Source organism: Centrocercus urophasianus, unplaced genomic scaffold, assembly GCF_019232065.1.
Source record: "Centrocercus urophasianus isolate 14NV4802_14NV808 unplaced genomic scaffold, USGS_Curo_1.0 seq_2, whole genome shotgun sequence".
Lineage (NCBI taxonomy): Eukaryota > Metazoa > Chordata > Aves > Galliformes > Phasianidae > Centrocercus > Centrocercus urophasianus.
Genome location: NW_024884755.1, coordinates 6489728 through 6512623, shown reverse-complemented (window position 1 = coordinate 6512623; position 22896 = coordinate 6489728). Strand labels below are relative to the sequence as shown.

Here is a 22896-nt window from a genome sequence, read left to right as displayed (position 1 = left end):
GCATGCCTAAGCAAACGTACATCCAAACTTGTACGGAGCACTTGTGAGCAATGCAGAGATCCTTTAAAAGGAAGTTTGGAGATACTCACTGGAAGAGACAGGAATGTGAAAGACCTGCAAGCTGCTGATACTGACAATTATTTCTACCAGGGAGTTGAACAAGAAGAAGAAATAGTTTTTTCTACGTAGCTTTTTCTCCAAAAGACAATGACCAACCTCTCCTGAATGCTGGTGGAAAAACATGCTTCAAAAGCTTTCTACACAGTGGGGGAAAAAAAAAAAAAGAAAAAGAAAAGAAAGAAAAAAAAGCTGTATGATATTCTGCAGTTTACCAAACCAGCTGGAAAGTCACCCATTTTCAAATAACCTCAAAATCTGCTTAAAACAAAATTGAAAGGCTTTCCAACTTTCTTTGTGTAAGCTGCAGGCTCAGCTGAAAGGCTGTTGGATACTTGGAAGCTGCTCCTTGCACTGATCACAGGAACTTCCTAATGAGATGCACCACAAAACTCTCAAACTAGCCATACAGTGGCTGGTTACGTGCTGTAACTCAGACAGGGCTCAAGTGAATTATAAGGAGCAGAAATCCTAAATCCATATGTAATCCCAAAGCTAAACGGTGAGACATGAGAGCTTTACATCAACCACGTTAATCGACCTGTTTCTAGGAGGAAAGTGCAGCACCTTGAACAGGAGCTTGTTCAGCTGAGGCAGAGGTAGGAATTAGCAGGGTTAGGCCTGGGTCCACACAGCTTAACGGAGGAAATCAGAATTAAACATTTCAGTGCAACTTCTGAGTTTTTCGCTATCACCTTATTCAGTTCTACTGCTCCACCAAGAAGATGCACAGCTGTGTTCAGCGGGAGCCACGCAGAGACAAACTCCTGATGGGCAGGAACCACTGACCTGAGACGCATCACGTCTGCTCGGGCTTCTCTCTGCTCAGGTGAGTGTGCACACAAACTCACAGCCCCGCCACTGGGACAAGGGGCCAGAAGACATCGGCTGTCTATTTGTTTGCGTTCCTGCAGGACTGTTCGGGAGCGTGTAAACCTCGACAGCTGTGCTGCCAGTCAGAATGTGGACAAATATTAATGCTGTTTTTACAGCATGCACATACTGCAATGTTTCTGAGCTGCTTGTTTGTCCCACCAGTTACTGCCGATTACACAACAGCCACCAGTGACCTCTGACACAGCCTAGGCACTTCGAGTACCATCTGAGAAGCAGTCAGACTGGTGAAAAACAAACAGAGGAATTTATAAGGTTAAATGCTCTCACATTTGAGTTTTCACTCCTCTTAACTGAAAAGCTCTTCCACAGCATCCCCTATGCAGAAATCTGTAACACAACTGTATTAATCACTTGCTTTTATTCTAACAATAGCTCGGTGTGTGTTGGCATTGCACATCAAGTGACACCATTAATAAGTGTGTCCCAGTATTGCAGGTGCTACGTCAACTGCTGGATAACATGCATCTACAGCATAGAGGATTTCATAATATAAGCTGCTCTAATCACTCAATCACAGAATCGTAGGGGTTGGAAGGGACCTCTGGAGATCGTCTACTCCAACCTGCTAATGCTGCTAAAACATGCAGAAGCTGTTCAAGGCAATAGGTGCATTTAAAAATGAGTTTCAGTGAGTTAATCTAAGCTAACTAGAGGAGACACTATGGTTCTTTTGCATATATGAAGTAACCCCAGTCTGAAGTACTGGGCACAGCAATGTATTCTTACTTTGCTTGCAGAGCCCTGAAGTTATTACACATTCCTTTAGAAGGCCTCTCCACTGAGCGAGCTTCCTTTCAGCAGAGGAGACCTGGGCACAGCTCGCCCAAATGCCACACACACAAGACTGAAATAAGCCACTGACGGAGGGGCATTGATAAAAAGTGCAAGCATCTCTTCACCTTACTTCACTGTCTCTGTGGTGCTCCCACCTCTTGCATGGCTAGAAATAAATTCTAACACTGAAGGGCTGCAATTGGACTCAACATGTAGCGACACACTGTGCCACCTTTACACTGCAGCACTGGCCAAATAACATCATTCAAAGGGAAGTACTCCAAACCTTTTTTTTTTTCTCTCTTTTAGATCAAATGTTGGCAGTGATTAGTGTACTTCAAAGCAATCTTAACTGTTGCTATTTCAAGGGCAGGCACTGGCAGAAGGGAGAAGGACTGAGTAAATCATCTGTTGATCTTTGAAATTTACAGATTCACCATTTCCTAAATAGAGGAATTGTGAAGAGTACTTTGCACTATTTCATCCACTCAGAATAACACCCAACAATGCTCGTGTAAGTCACCACACAAACAACAAAACAGAGCTATAAACTGCAATGGAAAAATGAACAACCAAATTTAAACCAAACAAACCAAAAACCAATCTGGTTTTAATGGAAAACCCAAAGGACTCCTAATTTCCAATCAACAGTTGTAACTGTGTATGTCTGAAGAATAGTAAAGGGGATAAAACAGCTAAGGCACACTTCTCATCAGAAGACAACCTGTTCGTATCTTGCACTTGGGGAAAGCATTTCAGAGAACTCATCCTGTATAACGACTACCTGGGTAATACTGCCAAGAGCAGTGTCTGGATGAGTTATTTAACACTTAATATCAGTTCACATAAATTCAGGTTGCCATGTAAGAGTGAGGGAGCTTGACTTTTTCCAAAATAGTTTTTTGCATTTCATATCCAACAGTCATTTTTCACTGTTCGCAAAGGCAACGATCATCCTAATCTTGCTAATTTTCTGGACGTGTTTGCATCCCTGCAAACCCTTTGACAGTAGAGTAGAAAGAGTGAATATCCCAATGTGTACAATAAAAAAGAAAGCATCTTGTTGAGAGTAACTTATCTAGGCAACAAAATCACAGTTCTGATCTATCTACTACTCTGATTTTACAAGACACAAGGCATCTCACAAGAACTATTTCATATCAGGATACAATAAAACAATAAAATTCAATGCTGCTTGTAAAATCTGCACAAAATCTTGGTAGATAACTGGAAACAGACATGCTACCCAGTAGCACGGGGTCTTTCAATATAGCAGGTTGCATAAACAAAGCAGTGCTCGATCTACTACCAATCCTGCTCAAAATGCAGTCCAATAACACCAGTCATACGAATCACCTGTGCAAAGAGACCACAGTCCGATTACAAATACATTTACAGATTTTATGGCTAGAAGGGACAATATCCTGTCTTATTTGCTGTACCAAACAGGCCAAAGACCCTCACATGATAATTCCTGCATCAAAACCACAACTGCAATTTGACACAAACCATACTTTCTTATTTTAAACATATTTTATTCACAGCAATCAACACGTTCAATATGTCCTTATGTAAACTGTTTGATTGGTTAATTATTTTCACTGTTGCCTTATTTCCAGTTTTTATTTATCCCAAGTCTGTTTCCTATGCTGAACCTCACAGCATCTTTTCCCTGCGACAATAAATGATTTGGTTTTTTTGAATCAAAGATCTGTTCCCTGAGAAAGGTACTCGCCCTCATCTCACCAACTTCCCTTGCTCCTGAGTGGAATACCCTTTCCAATTATCAAATGTCCTTTTCAATTATAGGTACCCACTAAAGCTTTGATGAAGTTTCAACAAGATATTATTCTTATACAAACACTGTTTACATCCATAGCTATAGCAATCAGCTAACAACTCATATTCTGTTGCTTCTCTACCATAATCCCAGACCCAGTTCATCAACAGCTCTACTATTTGTTCCTCTACATTTTGCTGTTTTAAAATTCATATCGTTGAGAAGAACCCACTCGACTAAGCAACCCATCAGTCCCTCCCTCCCCGTGATTTTTAGCATTTTACCATTTTCGTGCCATTGGTAAATTTTATCAACAGTGATTTTATACGCTTTTCCAAATTATGATGAAATGCCAAACTGACTGAGCTGAGAGCACTGCTGTGGGACTGATGGGTTATAGGCCACTTCATCTCTGCAGCCGTGGATTTTTAGGGTAATGTCATATAGAACAAGCTGCTTTCACAAGACTTGAGAGAAACCCGAGGAACTTGACAAAACTTACTTTCATATAATCAATTTGATTGGCATTATGTTATCAAATCTTAATTATTATTTACCAAATTAGTTCTGTAATTTTATCCAAAACATCATAGAATGGCCAGGGTTGGATGGGACCTCAAGGATCATGAATCTCCAACCCCCTGCCACATGCAGGGCCACTTACAGGGTAAGTCCACTTATAATTTCAAGGTCTCCTCGTCTCTGTTTTCGGAAAAACTAGAATGCTCTGGAACTTCCATCCATTCCATCTTCCAATACTTTTTTTTTCTCCTAATGAATTTTAATGATTCAGAGGGCCCTCCAGCCAGAGTTTTTAAGACTTAATCTACAGGTGATCCAGTATCCAGTCTCATTGTTCTAAAAAATATTAAAATAGTGGGCTACACTGTAACAGCCTCACTACTTAATGGCTGAACTGCATCACTGGAAAATACCTATCAAATCCATGATGCTTTTTTTCCTGAGAACAGTGAAGAAGAGTATTCAGTCTTGCCTACTATGGTTGATACTTTTTTATCCATGTTTTATCCAGTATTAGCAAGATAGCAAGTGTTAAACTTGCCAGATCTACAGAATTTATCCTGTTCTCGGAAACCCTAATATCCACACATGCGTTTTTACTTTTAGTTCCCCTTACAAAGGGACTTCTTAACTGTCCATTTGCATTTACTGCTATGAACTTTTTTTTTTAATAGCCATTATGTCTTTTAAAAAATCTGCAATGCCTTCTATATTCCCCATTTCCCAATTAATGCCCTCCCCTCTTTTTTAGAAACCCTGTTCTTATGGAGTTTGCCTATGCACTGTGCTTCTCTGCTCCTCAGCACAGTGAGGTCTGTGCACCCCACACCTAAAGCTCCAGCAGCCAGTAGGGAGGTTTCGATGGACGCTCAGGGACAATGGAAGTCTCAATGGGATCCTATAATTTCTAAACAAGATAGTTTTCCTTCATGCAAAGCAAATGAAATCAAACATCTTATAATTCCAGAGAATACTGCCTAATGAAAATATTGAAAACATTTTATAGCATTTTTTATTTTACCATTGAAACAGTTATTGATAACCTATTTTATCCATTGTGCAGTAGATATTTTAGAAATGAATTGCTGTATGGTTTAATTAGTTCATTATTATGCCTATTCTTACATGGTAATTTCTTTTATCATTCTAATCATTCACTTCACACTTTTTAAACCAAATGGAATATCAAAGGTTCTGTAGGATTATTTTTGGATCCTGCACATGTTTCACCACACAATTAATCTGTTTGTCAGAAATACTAGTTAACTTCTTCTCGATGCCACTTTCCTTTACCAGCTATTTTTCTCTATTCTATACGATGAAATTGTCCTATCCTTTAAGAGGACAGATGCTTTTGTCTCAGTGTATTCAATATTTTTCAATTGTACATGAGGTATTACAATAAAATAGTTTAATTTTTATAAAGTTTTGTAATTGAATATTCTCATTTATTTATATCTCATCCGCAACATTTATTTAGTCTTTTTACATGTCTTTACTTAGTTAAAATGCAGAGAGATAAATACAGTTGTTCCTTTGCAGGGAAGATTCAGTACATTAATATAAACTGTACGCTAATTCCCCCAAAGCATATATATATATGTTGTAAAACTGAAGACTTTTTACACAGCTGCTTATTGCTAAACAGTGCCTTGTCCAGAAGGGGACAATCTGTGTCTCTAATTGCTGTCACTGAAGCTGAGATTCATTATGTGACTTTCCCATTAAAATGTGAGCATTAATTTGTATAATGAAATATCACCCACTGCAGTGTTCATTAGCCATGCCCTACTGTATACTGCACATTGTTAGCTACCTAGAAACTGTAGTTAATTTCACTAATGGATATTTCCCTACTTAGTGTTTGGTAGGAAATTTATACTGTAACATTACCTCTTAAACTTTTAAGGAAATTTAAATTCAATCAATTATTTTCAACAAAAGTTTGGGATGTCATTAAGACAGGAGAAAAGGCATGCTGCACAGCGTTAAAGATGGGAAATCTGGAGAAATCTAGAGAAATGAAAAGTCCTTTTAGTTCATCTTAGAAATGTAAGAATAAAGGATGTTCAATACCAAAATTGTCTCCTCTTGGAGCACACATACCCATTTTCCTTAATTATTCATATTGCTCATCCCACTACAAGCGCCTTCAGAGAATGGCAACAGGCAGTCTTTTTTTAGGAAGAAAATGTGAATTGAATTCATTTAAAACAGCACCATTTTTATCGTAGTTCATCAATTCTTCTAAGCACGTTTTAAAATTGGCCAATCACATTTCCAAGGGAAAATGCAGTTAACACCACAAATGTACTTAATACATGTGAGATACATGTGACACATATCAAAACATACTCTCCGTTAATTGACGCAGCCTGGCTAAGCTTCTTCCTATTCTACCTTAGGGTTCTTTGGTATCACCCAATTTAAACCTTCTTCAGGGCTATACTTGACTCATGGAAAGTGTTTTCATTACACAAGAGATTTAATTGTGCCAGTCACTCTGGGAATATACCTGAGCACCTAATGATCACAAGAATTCCAAGTGGACTACATCTGCAGCGGTTCCTCAGTGCTAATGCAAGACACAAAGAGGTGCTAGAGCTAATCTGGGGACTGGTCCTCTCATCATGTGTTGCTTGCCAAAAGCAGAACATACGAAATTGTAACTTTTAAAACACTTAACTGTTTCTATGCTGTCCCAAGTTTTAGGTATGTAAAGTGAAAAACATGCACGACTCATTGGTTTTGGTGTGAACTCAGAGCACTAAGGAACATACAGAGATGCTCAGCCCCTTGAATGGTGGCACCCTAATCTGCTGCCTGCAGAGGAGAAAAACATAAACTGTAGGAACTTTTGCATTTCATTGGTCTGAGATACTTTGACAAGTTTCCTTCTCTCAAAACCCAAAGGCCTCTGAGCCTTCTGTGTTACAACCTCCACACCTCTACTGCCTGTTACAACCTGGATCCAGTTTTCACTTGTCCTGATATCCTGACTGATGGCTCTTTGACTCTTTTGGAATGCCATTACTGACACTCTTCTGAAATTCTTAAAAGAGGAGCCACACTTTTCCCTGGCAGGCTGGAAGCAGAGAGCAAAAGTAGTACAGAAAGTCCTACAATCGTAGGTTGGGACTCCACTGAGTTTTTGGTGGCTGCTTTGCATTGGTTTGGTTTTGAGAAGGTTATTCGATAGCAAACTACACAGACACTGAGATGCAGTGCTGAGAAGGTTGGAACCACGCAGCATAAAATAAAATAAAAAAAAATAATAAAAAAAAAGCAAACAAGAAACAACCCAAGTCACCAGCCAATGCTTTTAAAACAGAGCATAGCACCCTCTGCTCGTGAAGGATTAAACAGCTTCTCTAGCTTTTTCGGGCCAATTGCCACAGAGGCACCTCCTGGCTGGATCAGACTTCAGGTCTTGTCTTGGCATGCGTACCAAACCAACCTACTCATGTGCCTCCAAACACACAGATGTTCGAAGGAACCTGACTTCTGCTGAACTGCTTGAGCTCCTCTCTAACAAACAGGTGCTGTGAGAACAAGAACAGTAATTGAGTTAATGTAGTGGAGAAACACAGTAAAGTGTTTTTTATCAGTCAGTTATATGATCCAGGCATATAATAAAGACAGAGTATGACATAAAAAGCAGGAAACTGTCCCTGGTAGTGTGAGCTAACCAATATTTGTTTAATAACTGATATCTATTACATCATTTCCATTTAGAGCGATGCAACTTAATTTTTATTTAATAACTCTAGTAATTTGCCAATTTACATTTTTATAATATTTATTATGATTACTTCCAATATGTAAAACATTGCTCCATTTCAACATATTCTTGTCATTATTTACAAATACTTTGTTCTCAACCTAATGGAAATTGATCTTTATCTATTTTAAAATTATAATGCCTTTTAAATATATTGCAAATATTGTTTTAATATTCTGTATGATTTTTTTTTATGTCATACTTTACATGCTTTAGTTCTTCTTGTTTTAATTTTGATTATTAAGTTTTAATATAAAATTTTAAGGAGTACTTCCATCGCAATTAATTCACTTTCCATTAGTTCTAAGCCACAAACACCAAACACATGATCATTGCCGCCTCCAAAACAACAACAAAATGACCTCTACATAATAAGATAAAAGAAAGAGATGGGTATCCTCGGGTTATTTTAAAGAATTTTCCTTTGCTTCTCCATTAGTAAAAAATGTTAAATTGTTTAAAGCTCATAGTTATAGGATTATTTCCCAATAAAATAACTGGTTTTATTTTTGCAGTGCTGGAGAACACATGCATAGAGTCTGTACTGCATTAAATTTTTCCTACCAAGCCCAAGACATAGAAAAGCCTATTCCTGCCCTAAACAGACTGCAATCCAAACAGAGACTACAGTTTAAAAAATATCTAGTAATAATAAATCTCGATTGCAAAAATCAGGTAAAAACATTGTGGTCAACTCCTACTCCAAAGAGAAAAATAAAAAGAAGAAAGTTTTTCATTTCATCAGTGAAATGTTTTCCTTCAAATAAATTTCAGCCTTCTTTGTCATTTTTTCAAACTCAGGCTTTATATTCACAAAACCAATACTCAGCTTTACACCTGTGCAAGCACATAAGAGAAATGTGATTGCTGCTTTTGAGAAGGGAGGCCAATACTTCTTATCTTCTATCTCCGTGAAATAAAAAATTACAGTGACATTTTTCACATGAGAGGTACAACTGGAAAGTATTTATTCATGCAATTTATTTTACCTATTGATCAGAAAAGTAGCAGGAACACCCTGAAATCTCTTTAAAATGCAGTAAAAATAAAATGACTGCACATCTGCAGTGCCCACTGTGCCTGCCCACAACATGTCCTAAATGTCCAGCTTTGCACGCTCCCAGAAGCTCTACTGCAACATCTAGGAATTGGAAGAAAACAGCATCAGATTGACCATATAAAATGACATCAACAGGATCTGAGGATACTAATATTCTATAATTGATTTTAAATACAGATATAATAGCACTTCTTAAATCTATAGTGCTTCTCCAAGTGAACTCTACCAAGCACATATATACTTCTAAGCAAACGTAGTATTATAATTAAAATAGTGTGGTTGTATTTTTCTAGAATCTAGAGCAGTGATGCCCAAAAACAAAGAAAGAATCTAGACCAGTAGTAAGTCTCCGTAGGGTAGAAAATCTGGTTTTGTTATTAAAATAAAACATAGAAATCTGTTCTATCGTGCTGCAAATCTCAGTAAGTTTTATTACAGACAAGTAGTAAGTTGAGTGAGTTCTAATGCAGAAAGAAAAAAAAAAAGCAGATCCATGAAGCTGATGTATTCATAGGAACAGTGAGAGGTTAAAAATGAGCATGTTAAATGGAACAAAAATAGTAACTGAGCAAAACATACAGAATCCCTAAGTAGATGCTAAGGAAGGCCTTTGAAGCAGTTAGTATAACTAAGTCTGAAACCAATAGGCTTATGCCTATTGAAGGACAAGGGTAATTGAAGGAAACAGTGATGAAGCAGGGAAGGAGACAGAAATAACCTCAACTGGGAAAAGACGATTCTATTAAAGTGGTCTTTATCCAACAACACATTCCTTGTGCTTTTATTTAAGACTGTCATATGTCTTTCTCAAAAGACTCTCTCCAGCTAATGAATCCAAATCTACCCTGGGAATTCAGGCTCCTCGCCGCACGTATGTAACCCCCCCACACATCGCATGAGCAGACAGCGCTCCGCTCCTGTTGTTCCTCTCACCTGTATGTATTCTCAAGTGGACCTTTAAGTGATGTGATGTTCTGAATGTTTTTCCACAATATGGGCAGTCTTTCATGGCAGAACCAAGGCTCCTGTCTCTCAGTAAAGCTGGCTGCTGGACTCCTACAGATCTCCCAGCTTCTTCTCCAATGTCTGCAACACAGAAATGATCTCACATCACTTCAGCACATGTCAGAAGTTTTCTCACTAAAACTGCTAACACAACACAAAGTCAAACATGCCAATACTACACCTGTCTATTTCATTCTTTAAATCTGACAGAATGCTGACAATTCATGTATTTTCTTGTTATTCTCTTAAATTATTTCATCTTTCCTATCATCATTTTAAGCAGCATATGGTACCTTTATACTGAGCTGAATTATACAAGAAAAGAAACAGCTGTGTCAGCAGCTGGTTTGATTTCTTCTTTTGCTTAGTTCCTATTAATTTTTCCCCCAAAAGTTTTAAATTGTTGTTTTGTTGAGTCTATTTAATTTGTAAGTATTGTAAAAATATGCGTAATTTTAGAGGGAAAAAGTTTGCATCAGCATGTTGAAACCTCCCATAAAAATGGAATCACAGGGACAGGCAGACCAACAGAAATGGCAATGCCTACAGGCAAAGCTAATGAACTTTCTTCTGCAACGCTCCAGCACTAGAGAAACAACGTGTGACCTGGTGAGTGACCTCATATTAAGGGAAAGCTGATGGAAAATCCGGTCGGATGAGAGGGGACTCCTTTGACCCTTCACCCGTAGCTACCAGGCTTTCTCCTTCCATCTTCACAGCTACACTTACTCTTTGCATTGCAATACAATGGGTGAAACTCCAGGACATCTCATCTCTCTCACCATAGGAAGAAACCAAAATTCTCAGCCATTCTGAAGAAGCTGCTATTATTTGAGCAGGCTACGGACAAAATAACTTAGGAAAAAACTGGCACAGAAATTACAAAACGCACAATGGTTTTAAAAAGTCATTACTCGTACCACATAAGACTCAGCTATCATCTTGTACTTACAGAGTCATGTTATATCACATACAAGTATCAATTAACATTATCACCAAAAAGTACCGCGGTGCACGTTGAAATTGTGAAATGGATTTACGACTGTGGGCATGCAATACACATGGGCACATTACCAGTCCTGGATGCAAAGGCTGAGCTACGTGGTCTGTATTGAAGGAGAGAGCATATAGTTAAAATCTGCACGTAGAGTCTTGATTATTTGAACCATGAACTACTGACTGAAAATGCTTGGTCTCTACCCGGCTGATATGTAAGTAAAGCTGTGAGGAAACACAGCGCAGTTTATGCAGCATTTCCCTTTGAATGGAAGTGATGGACGTAAGAAAGATTTAGACATTTTGTTCTAATAAAAACTGCTCACAGAATAGCAGAGATCCAGCTACCGCACTGGTGGAAAAGGTAAAACTAAACAGGCACTTCGTTATTTATTATTAAATGGTCACTCTAAACGATTTTGCTTAAAGTTGAAATAAGGGATGATTGTGAGACAAAAAATGTACATATGCTTATCTTAGTCATGCATGTCATCAAGTTATTGCTAACTTTCAAAAGTCAAAAGCTGATTCTAGAAATTGATATTCTTGTTTAATATTTTCTGGTTTTTCTTAGGCTGCTGGGTTACAGAACACTATTTAGGTTTACAGGGCTAGTAATTGTCATTTTGAATTATTCACAAGTATGTGAAAGAACATAATGCAGAGTGCATCGTGTCTTTCAGAACCCAGGAAAACAGATATAGGTGCCAGTCCATAATTCCAAGCTTCCTAAAGAGTTTAGATTTTCCACTTTATTGTTCTCCTCCAAAGTTGTATATATTCATGTCTTAAGCCGCTCTGGGAGAAAGAGAATTCCTGACTGCAAAAAACATTTGTGAAGTGCAAAATACAGAATGCATGATGATAAATTGCAGGATTTTATTTTTGTTTTCAATAAATACTATATGAGCATTATAGATAAATATATAGATAAAGCTAACAAGCCACTCAGGAGGAATTTACAGAATAAGTCGACTGGTTATGTTTTGCTATATGTCACTCTAAATGATGGCCTGTTATCCATTTGCCTTTTATCTTTCTATCTAGAATATGTGTGGCCCAATAAAAAAGAATAAATTTGTAAGATAAACAGCTCGCTTTGCAGATTTAAGAGTCTAATTTTCACTTTACACAAAATTGAATTTTTTCAAGGCAGCGAGACGATGGAGTTTACTCTAGCACTAATCCCTCTGAAAAAGCAAACTGAAAACAACAATGAAGCAAAGAAAGATGTGGGTGGTCTGAAGAGTTTTCTTTTAGATTTAAGTAGACATACAGTAGATAGCTCCAAAGGCTTTACTCCAACAGGGGCCTTACCTTGAAGAATTTTTCTTCCCACAGTGAAAGCATTCCTAAGACTTTAAAGCTGGGCTGAGGGGTTTTCTTTTGAATTCCTCTGCCTACAAAGCCCACCGAAGCACTGGAGGCCATCACTACCTGAATGAACAGCTTTACATCTAAGTCCTTTTATTTCCAACAATGAAAAGATATGTTTAAGGCTGTTGTCCCCATCAAACGCTACCCCAGCTTCGTCTTACGAAAGCCCTCTTTTAGCAAAGTGTACCTATTTGTCAAGGCACTTAAGTTTAAAACGTGCTTAGCTTTAAAATGCATTTATGTCTCACTGCTATCAAGTTTATTTTAACACTTTCTTAAAACAACACATGGAAAGTGAGGGAAACAAAATCACAAAACAGGAAAAGGATAAATAATTAGCACGGAAAGAGTTACGAGGCAAAAGATGAATGCAGGCTAAGGCAACAACAGTGTATGTGCAGAAACAAAAACATTCCACCTTACTTATTCTGCACCTCAGATGTGCCCCTCTCTCCTTTCAATGTACCCCCTTTGAAGTACAAGCTCCCAGTTATGCTAAAGCACACAACACTTTGCTAATGTTTTACAGACCTGCACAACTAGGATAAGCCCCACCAAGTCCATCTAATTTATGATTTACTTGGGAACTGAGCAATGGTTTTCAGGCTGCTCAATTCTGAGGATAAAAGATCAGGAAGGAAAGAGAACAGTTACTTATCTTGCAGTCATTGTGGTTCATTGAGTTATGTGGTCTACATGATGCACGTGAGATAAGACTTCTTTTTTTACTACCTACTTCCATTACAGGCAGGTCTATGTCCTGAATGTCTTCCGGCCCATTCCTACCTTTCCTGATTCAACTGCAGGAAATAACAGAACCACGTATGAAATATTGTATAGATGTACAAGCTAGATGTGATGCTTCCAAAGCTTGTATCTGAACTTACTTTCACTGAGCTTTCCTTTTGCTTCCCTCACAGCACGTACAGAACTGCAAAGAAACGTCCTCATTCAGTTCTAAATGAGAAGCTGGTCTTTGTGCCATACCTTGGGTGACCACAAAACTAAGTCAGTCTCAAGGCCAGAGGCTCACTTAGAGGCAGGCAGATCGCACCGACCCAAGAACGGCCAATCCACTCACCTGCACTCTGGACCTTAAACTAACAAACAGTAAAAGCAACTATTTCTGGTCAAACACACTTCACACCTTAACGGTGACAATCTCCTACCAAGGACACAGACACAACTGCCAGTGACTTTTCCTTGAAAAGCTGCATCCTCTGGCTGTGCACTTAACCATCCCATGTCCTAATGGGAAAAATGCAAGGAACACTCCAACATCCATCATGGGAAGCAGTAATAAGCTACATAACCAAAGGGCCAATTTGGTCAAAACGTTAACAAACCTGTTTGCCACACGGTCTGAAATGAAAATCAAGCAACCACACAGAATTACACAAAGAAAAAAGAAATTGAGATTTCCCCAGTTTTCTGCAAGATTGGTATACCTTTCTGGGATGAAATGATAAAGGTGATTAGAAAAGGACTGGTTGCTTTTGTAAAAAGAAGCATGTTTTCAGTTGGCCACTGATTTCAGTCATGTTAGCAGCACATTTTCAAAGGATCTTCTCCACTTGTGTCCTTTAAATTCTGGAAGAGAATTTATTTGCTGCATGTATGTGCGAGCACAGGGATTCACAAAGAGGCACTTTCATAATTGCAGTTCTCACACAGACTAAATTATCAGTGAAGTCAGTTGGAATTTGCCAACACAAGGATTGCCAAATTAGCCAAAAACAGGCAATCACGTGGAAAAGGTAATCAGCTCACAAAATAGGTAATCACACTTACAAATAAGTGTTTCCTCTTGCGCATTTTTCAGGCATTATTAAAGAATCGTTTAAAAATATGTCCAGAAGCTTTTTAAGCTGCACATAATCCCACATTTTTTGTATATTTCAGAACTTCAAAATACTTGTAGTTGTTTAGAACTGCCTGCAAAGTTAATGAAACACGATGCAACATGAGGAGGCAATTTTTTAAAGATCTATAAACCACTTAGATAAGCCCACTTTGTATACAACTACCTTTGCAGGAAAAATTTTATTCTCAATTTAATGTCAAGAAGATAGTTAGAAGATACTCAACATTTTAATCCTGTCGCTGCTGTCATCATTACGCAAGTATGCCTGGACTCTGACCACCTCGTTCCCTGGAAAGCAGTAAAGTGTACACAAAAGTTTCTGGGAAAACATGCTTTACCTTTATTTCCTTAGAGAAAGCTTGAATAATACTGAAAACAGGGATACAATTAATGATGTTTTTTCAGCTACCTGGAGTATCTTTAGTTAATACGCTTAGATGAAAACGGCCCAAACGTTGGCCCAGTGCTCACAATTTGAAATTAGAATCCTTTTAGCAGATGTTCCTACACTTTTTGCTAGTGAAGTTCATGGCTTAAAATAAAAGTCTAATATTACTGAATATTACAGTTATATTTTAGGCCTCCGGAAAGATTTACTAATGTCTTAGGTCAGGAACAACTTGCTGTCTCTATTGTTTCATCAAGGATTTAGGTTTTAGAATGACCATATATGGGAATCTTAAACTGTTGAGCATTAATATGGATTGGCAGAGAATTTGTTTAAACAGAGAGCTATTTTAGACGAGAATTGGAAAGGAGGCCCACTAGTGAGAAAACAGCATTCGTATTGTTTGTATTATTAGAAATAAAGATTATACCAAAGGTTCCACTGGTAAATAAAGAGATACTGCTTCTGACATCAGACTTCCCACTTAGCCCTCCGACCCGCGCAAGCAAACAGAAGGCACACACTGCACTGCCTGCGCTGCCGATGAGTGCATTAGCAGATTTAAATTTAAAGAACAAACTAAACCTAACGTACAAACTGAAGCAAAAGACTCACATCAATTTACACATAAGACTTGCCGCATCCAGAAGCGGGCACACGGAGGCCATCACCAATACCTTTGGCTACATGGGAGCTCCACAGGTGTTATTTCAAGCACAACAGAAGAGGAGTCAGAAAATTCTAAGCACTTTCTCATTAACTGGGGACTTTGGGGAAACACACATACCCTAAGCCCATATTCTGGGCACACGACACACAGACAATTGGTGGCTTTCACACGCAATGGGTTGCACAACTTGCACAACAAATACTGCATGTATGCAAATCTCAGGTACTGTAGTAAGGATTTTTTATTATTTATTTTATTTTATTTTTTTACTGTGGTGAGCATTTTGACAAACACACAAGCATAAAGAAACATCAAAAGACACTTAACCAAAATTAAGCTGTTTATCACAAAATGTTTTTTATCCTCTTTATTTCAATGTTTCCCTACTGAGTTTCTGTTTTGGAGTTCTTAGCGGTCTTACTTTGCAAATGGTTATAAATCTTTAAACCTTTTGATATAATCAAAGTTCAAACACAGTTTCAGAGCACATCTTTGAGTTGTCTGACTGCATGAAGAATCCTGTGACCAAAATCAGACAGAGAACTCAGAAACCAGAATCACAGGATCGTAAGGGTTGGAAGGGCTCTATGGAGATCACCTAGTCCAACCTCCTGGCTTATTCACCATTCATTAGCTTACAAAGCTTTATTTAGACTGAGAATTCATATTATTAAAAAAATTTTTTTGAGAGAACTATTTAACCAATAGACTTTTTTTTAACTCCTTCCTTTTTTTTTTTTTTTTTCTTTTCTTTTTTTTAAAGAAAGAAGCCATCTTCAGTACCTTACAATATCTTTCATTTAACAGTTGGCAGAAGGAAACTCACAGATAAACACTGGCCTGTGTCTTTCTCTTTAACCAGCTGAGTGATCCAAGCTTTTAATAAAGCTGTTCCAATTATTGTAAAAGTCATCTAGTACCTTATAGCCACAAATATTGACAGTTTATTGCACAACGCATTCATGACATTTGAAGGTCACATCATACATAATACATACACTTTTACAAAAGTGTCTGGAACAAAGAGATACATGATCAGCAATTACATCTTACCATTCAGGGTAAGATTTTATACTTATTTAAAATGAAATACTGTGTAAAATGCAAATTGTTGATAAAACACAAAATAGTTCATTTTTTTGTATTGCTTTACTAACAAGTGATACTATGTCAGTTAACTAAAGAAACAGAATGCAGTCTGTGCCCCAAGAAGATTACAGTTAAATAACATCACACATATAGTTAGCTCTCCAAAAGAAGAAAGTGAGCCTTAAACTTTAATCCTGCAGCTGTATCTCTCTTCAACCCTACTGAATTCAGTGATGCTTCAACACTTAGATTTGAATCAGGACCTTAACATGTTATTGAAATACTAATGTTGCTAAAATTTAATCAAAATGAAAGTGGAAAGAGTGCTGAAGAAACTTTTTTAATATTGGCATGTGCAAACATATCAAACATCTTCATCATTTTTAATGCTCTTGACTTTTAGGGCCATTCTGAAATGATATGCACATGCACCATTATAATTAAAAATATGATTAAAGTGCAACTTATGCAGTCAGACCAGTGCAAAGTCCTTCACTGGAGTAAACAAGCATCAGGAACACACCAAGCGTGGCCATGATAATGCTTGCTTTTTGTTGCTGGGTCTTCAGTTTCATGGCATCACTGCTCAGTCCTGGAAGCTCCAGCTAATGAGCACCGAGCTTGAAGCAAATGGCTGTGGATAACTCTTAGTTGCTATCATACTATCTTTGCTACTTTCTTTCACAATCTTGTTATTTTCTTTTCTAAATCCTAAGCGTGCAAGTCTCTTGAACCATATAACCCCTTCACTGGCTCTCCATTTCTGCTATTTCAGTACCATTTCTTCCCCAACCCAATTCCATAATTTGGATTTATAGATCAAAACTGTTAAGCTGTTAATCACTGATAAGGTTCATGATATTCCACTAGTTTTCACATAATCTTTCCACAGGAAAGCGGATGCTTTAGAATAGGATGTACCTCATTTACTGAAAAACAGATCTGTTTGCTGTCTTGAATGTAACATTAGTTACTCTCAATGATGAGCTTCTGTTTGTTCTTGCTTTCTTCAGAAGTGCACGTCTGAGCTGCCAGAACGCCTTATTGTACTCCCCTGTAGAGAGCATGTTTCTTCACAAGCAAAACACTCTTTGGATCAGCTAGTCTGGGCTTCAATATGCACTTATGGATCGTTCCTTAGTATACTGCCATTGTTCATCCTCATCATTTGTACTTTTGATAGGGATGTGAGCTCCAAACTGTCTACATAACTGACCTTTCCACAGTTTTTTCCTCCTAGTTTTAAAACAGGCTTAGAGTATCCTGGATCCCCACCCAATGTTCATGCTAATAACAGTCTGTGGTTCACACCTAAATCTCACTCATTTGCCTACCCAAACTCTTGACTCGGCACAGTTAGTTTTGAAATGGGCTCTTGATTATTGACCAGATAGGATGAGCTCTTTCCACACTTTGTACAGACTGCTTACTGCTTTTGGTGAAAATTCCAGTGGGGAATCTAAGCAGAGAAGCTATCACACTGGACCATCTTTTGGATTTGTATGTGTTATTTCTAGGCAGGTGTTCAGGTACCAGATGGCCCTAAAGCCCATCGTACTCAGGTTATAGCAGCTTCTACAGGCTGTCTGCATCATATTCCCATCTCTGAGATTTGCAGAGAGCCTACATGTAGCTTGATAAACACTTTTACCCAGCATTGCTCTCCTGATGCCAAAGCTAGATCAGATATCCAATTTGGGAGAGTTGCCTTACAGTCCCTCTTTAATTAAGTACTCCTGGTCTCCCACCCCTGGGATGGATTGCTACTGCTGATTAAGCTCCAGAAGTAAGGATCTGTGGAGGCAATTTCCTGAGGGAGAAAATAAGTTGCTAGCTAATCAACTAAAATAACCACTAACTGGACTTCTGTGAATGAATATACTGCTTTCTTCTTGCTTCCATGCTTACCCTGTTGCTTCCACATTTCAGCATCTCTACATACCTATAAAACAAACGGGTAAGGTGTACCTCAGTACAACCTCTAATTCGTCCCCAAACCATGTTTGTGGGAAAACAGAACCATTTGGTACAGCATACAGGCTACACTAGGAAAAAATCCAAGAGTGTTAGTAGAGAAGATGGTGAACCCAAGTGGAAGAGAGCAGCACTGAATACATTTTGTGTAAGTTTCCCCCATGGGCCCAACAACGTGGAGTCCATGAGAGTCTAGAAAGCACAAATTTACACACAGCTCCACACAGTGTTCAAAATCCAATGAACATATTTTAAAATTTGCTGAGTAATTGTATGGAAATGTTTAAAAGCTCAGCAACTCAAGCTTTACCTTGAGTTGCTGGGCTTAAACAAATCCTATATGTATACATATATATAATTTTTTCAAGCCAGAATGACAGACTTGGACAGACTGTAAGGAGGTCTTGGGGCATGGGGTATTGTTGCAGAAGTTTTTGCAAACTACTGATTAAGAAGAACCCTTTTCATAATAGCTATCTTATTATAGAGTGGTAAAAATCAGGATAGAAGAGCCAGTAGTGGGTCATCAGATTTTATATAAAACTATTCTAATAAAGAAAAACGTGAATTAAATGTCACAGGATCATCTTTCCATAGACTCCAGTGAGAAAGAAATCAACATTAGAATCAGTCACATAAAGAAAACTGTATGGATTAGCATAGCTGAATTACAAGTTTTCCTCTCAACAAAAAGAAAGAGAAGACTGTCATTCTGTTACAGATTACTGATTACAGGGGTGCTGACAGAGTCTTCAAAAAGTGGGTAATGTCACAGCATATGAGAGAACACATGGACAGACTGTGACTGTACAGACTTCTTCACTATTTGCATTTTCTTACTTTTTACTTTCCAGTGCTATCAAACTAAATGACTGCTTTGATTGCCCAGTGGTTTTTCTCCCACTTAAGTATACAACTTCCTTCGCATTTCACAAAACAAAAAAATCTGTATTTGAAGAAATGCTTACAAGTAGTTCTGCTGCTGAGTCTATTTTAACCACACCTCTTTTCTAAAAATATGTTAATTGCATGAGGTTTGCTGTAATAAGAAAATATTGATTAAATCTGTTACTTCTAATCCTAAGAAGGAATCCTTCGACTGCTCAGTATTTTTTTTTTCCTCATTGGTTTCACAGTGGATTGCAGACATATTGGGACCAAGATGTCTTTAAACATGGTATCATTTGAGCAGGCTCATTAATTTTTTTATACTAATGATGTATCTCAAAAGGTACATTAGTAGGTCAACTTGTACCCACGTTTTCTAAAATAGCCTTAGAGTACACTAATATGTATTACTATTGGTGCTACTGTTGCACTAAAAAAAATAAGAAATGCTGCATATGGAGCTGATACATCAATAATCCAATCTCCATTTTCTACCATGAAAATACACAATGTTTCAATGAAACTATCCTGGTAAAGAAAGAGAAAAAAATACTATTTTGAACACTCTCCTCTGATTTAGCTGAGCTAGTGGCAATAACGTGTTTAGGCATAGGCTTCAGTATGCTGGAATGATCCTGAAACTAATTTTGCATGTGTTGGAGTTGGACCGTGGCCACACACGTCAGTATGCTGGAACAGAGTTATCTAAATCCTGAGCCTTATTTTACATGTGCTGGTGTTGGACTGTGGCCCTGCAATCTTTTAGGTCTCCATCTGTAGATATGAAAGCCAGGGTGTGCCCAGTCACTAGCTGCTGCTCACTGCTTTCCTGCCACAGGCCATGTCGGAGCTGAATGCTCGGCAGCCACAGCCTTGCAGTTCCCTCCACCCCGGTGCAACTGGGAGCTCCTCAGAGGCCTCCTGGCCTTGTGAGCCTACCTCCAAAGCTTCTTTTCTGCCTCGTCTGGAATTTTGCACCTATTGCAGCTCCTGTATCACTGTTTTCCTACATAGCTATCATTCGCCACATTAGGGATGACAAATACCAACCTCTCAGACAGATGGTCCCACAGATTCAATGAGCTAATTCCTCTTTCCATACTAGGTAAATAGCCCACTAATTTTTAAGTAAGCTCACAGACTTATGGAAGGTCTTTCAAAGCTTCCTAGCCTGACATTGGAAGTGGTCTCAGGTGAAAAGCAAAGTGATTTAAGTCCAGACAGAAGGCTAGAAGGTGTTCTCTTTTGGAGAATGGGATGAGAAAAGATCAGGCACAAAGAAGCCATGTTCCCTCCAGAATAGAAGAAACAGTGGAGGCACATAAATCTGAAGCCCCAGTGCAAAGACAACAATGCGTAGTGCTGAGACAGAGGTAGCTGCATGTAGTGCTCATCATCATCATCCTAATGGGAACCACTGACCCAGTGGGACATGCTGCCCATTAACAAGGAACAAAGTTTTCTGCTTGCTTCCTTCCACCTGTTTATGGTTTGTCCACATTTATATTTCTACCTGAAATTAATAACCCTTTGTCTACATGAAGCCTGCCAGACTGAGGAAACAACAATAAGGTCAAAATTGCAAATCTGAATGAAGATCTAGCATTTCTTTCTGTGACTAGTCAGACACAATTTTGTTTATTAGCTGCCTCAGAGACAGAGAAAGACATATTTTAGAAGAAGGAGAGTTATTCCATTCCTTTGCTTATTAGCAATGTACTTTCTCAAATTCTATTTCCGCAAACGGGAATGGTAAAAGAAATTCAAAAAACAGGTAGTCTGCATGCACAGAAGCACCTTTTGTTTAATAAATAATTCAACCATGTATTCCTTTTTAATTTAAAAATGGTCTGACTGAATAGTCAACAAAGTGAACTAAAGTTGGCAAAACACAGTGCTGAAAAATTAAAAAGTGTATTCAAGGCCATATTCATTTGCTTCACTCCTACACTGCAGAGAGACTACAGTTTTTTTTTTTTTTTTTTTTCCTTTTTTTTTTTTTTCCCCTCCTTTTAGATTAGAAACATTCAGCAATGTGATGCTCATTTGATTTTGAAAGCTTCCTTGCCCTGGAATTAGTCTCTCTCTCAGTTAACAGCAAACAGCTACTGCTCCCTTACCTCATGCACATCACCAGGTATTCAGCCAAAATGTTCTCATGAGCTCCTCTGCCTATAAGGGCCAGGGTTAGATATTGGCCATCTTGGAAAACAGAAATACAGGAAAACATTCTGGAAATATTCTGACCACTGTGTGGATGTTAGCAGCATATATTAATAAGCCTATGGTAAAGTATGGGAAACATATTTGGCTGAAAAAAACTGTGGATAATGATACAATTAAATCCATGCCAGAAGAAATAACTGCAATCAGATGAGTGCATTTGGTACTGACTGATGCTCTTGGAGAGAGTCAGACATGTACAGCAATATCTTAAATAAATGCTTGGTTTCTGTAAACCAAAATTCCTAACAAAAAGCAGCTAGAATGAACAAAGTGAATAGAGCCAATTCTTCTACTTAGCCTTTAGCACCAAAATGTTCAAAAGAACTTCTTGAATCTCTAGGCAAACAGCAAGAAAAAAAATGAGGCTGCAGTGAAACTTCCTTTTTCAGATTCATGGAAATGTTACCATTCTCCCATATGACCCAAAGCAGCAACAGATACAGAAAGTCTTCCTAATGAAGCACAATCCTTTAGTCTCCATTTTGCTGAGTGCTTGATTCCCTTTACTGAAAATGGCTTTACTACGATTTCTATCTTCTGAATCACTGATCGTTCTTGTAACCATCATGTAACTGTTCACCAACACTGAATTACCAGCTGGATGCTTATAGGACATAAAAGGCTGTCAGAAAATGACCTTACCTCAGAAAGGTAAGATGTGAAAGAAAGAAGATCTTTACAGAGCAAAAGAACAGGGGAACATAACCCTTAAAAGAAGCTGACTTAGAGAAAATGACTCAGCAATATCACATCTTTCAAAGTGGGCACACTTGTAACTTAAAATGCATTTGTTAGAGAGAAAGGATTACAGACACAGGTCACATTTGGAAGAGAGAGGAGTTCACAAATATATACTAGAAACATCTGTAGCATATGGAGAAGGAGCAGGTTTTTGCCATTTTTTCACTTTTCTGAAGTAAAATTACCTGCAGCATGTAAGATGAAAACATTGAACAGATCCAGTAAGTGCTCTGTACAGATAATAAAACTGATAGTTGCAAGTGAAACTTCCAAAACACTGGTCTGTGTGTGCATGTGACCGTGACAAAGCTGCCCAAATGCAGAAAATAAACCTCTAAATCTGGCAAAATATGAACAAAAGCATGAAGATAAGTACAGAAATGTAGACACAAACTCCTATTGAACAATTCAGATGGACTTAAGATTTTCATTTTGGCCAACTACTAGCTTAAATTAAGCCATTATGCAATAAATACCATCTCAATCAACAGACTAATTTAAACTCTGAGAATGCAGGCCACTGCATTTGTGGAGACACATGTTTCCATGCCTTTTCAGGATGGTACTAGTGGGAGTCACTCCAATAGGCTGGCAAGGCTGTGCAGAATTTGGTACATAACAAACTGGCTTGCAACCGCTAACATTTGAAAGCTGTCTACAGTGAGATTGGCCAACCTAAAAAAGTAACATGTGGGGTTGAGAAAAGGTGAAAGTGATCAAATGAAACTGAAATAATTTCAAGTACTG

The 22896-nt window shown here is 38.1% G+C and overlaps 1 protein-coding gene across 2 annotated transcripts in view; it reads right to left on the bottom strand.

The window, feature by feature from the left end:
- The window catches only part of ZNF536 (zinc finger protein 536), a 227223-nt gene that overhangs the window by 109068 nt on the left and 95259 nt on the right, over positions 1-22896 (bottom strand). For both annotated transcript variants that reach the window (XM_042821848.1, XM_042821849.1), the window contains exon 4: positions 9865-10017. In XM_042821848.1, the coding sequence (XP_042677782.1) occupies positions 9865-10017 (153 nt within the window). The remainder of the gene's footprint in view (positions 1-9864; positions 10018-22896) is intronic.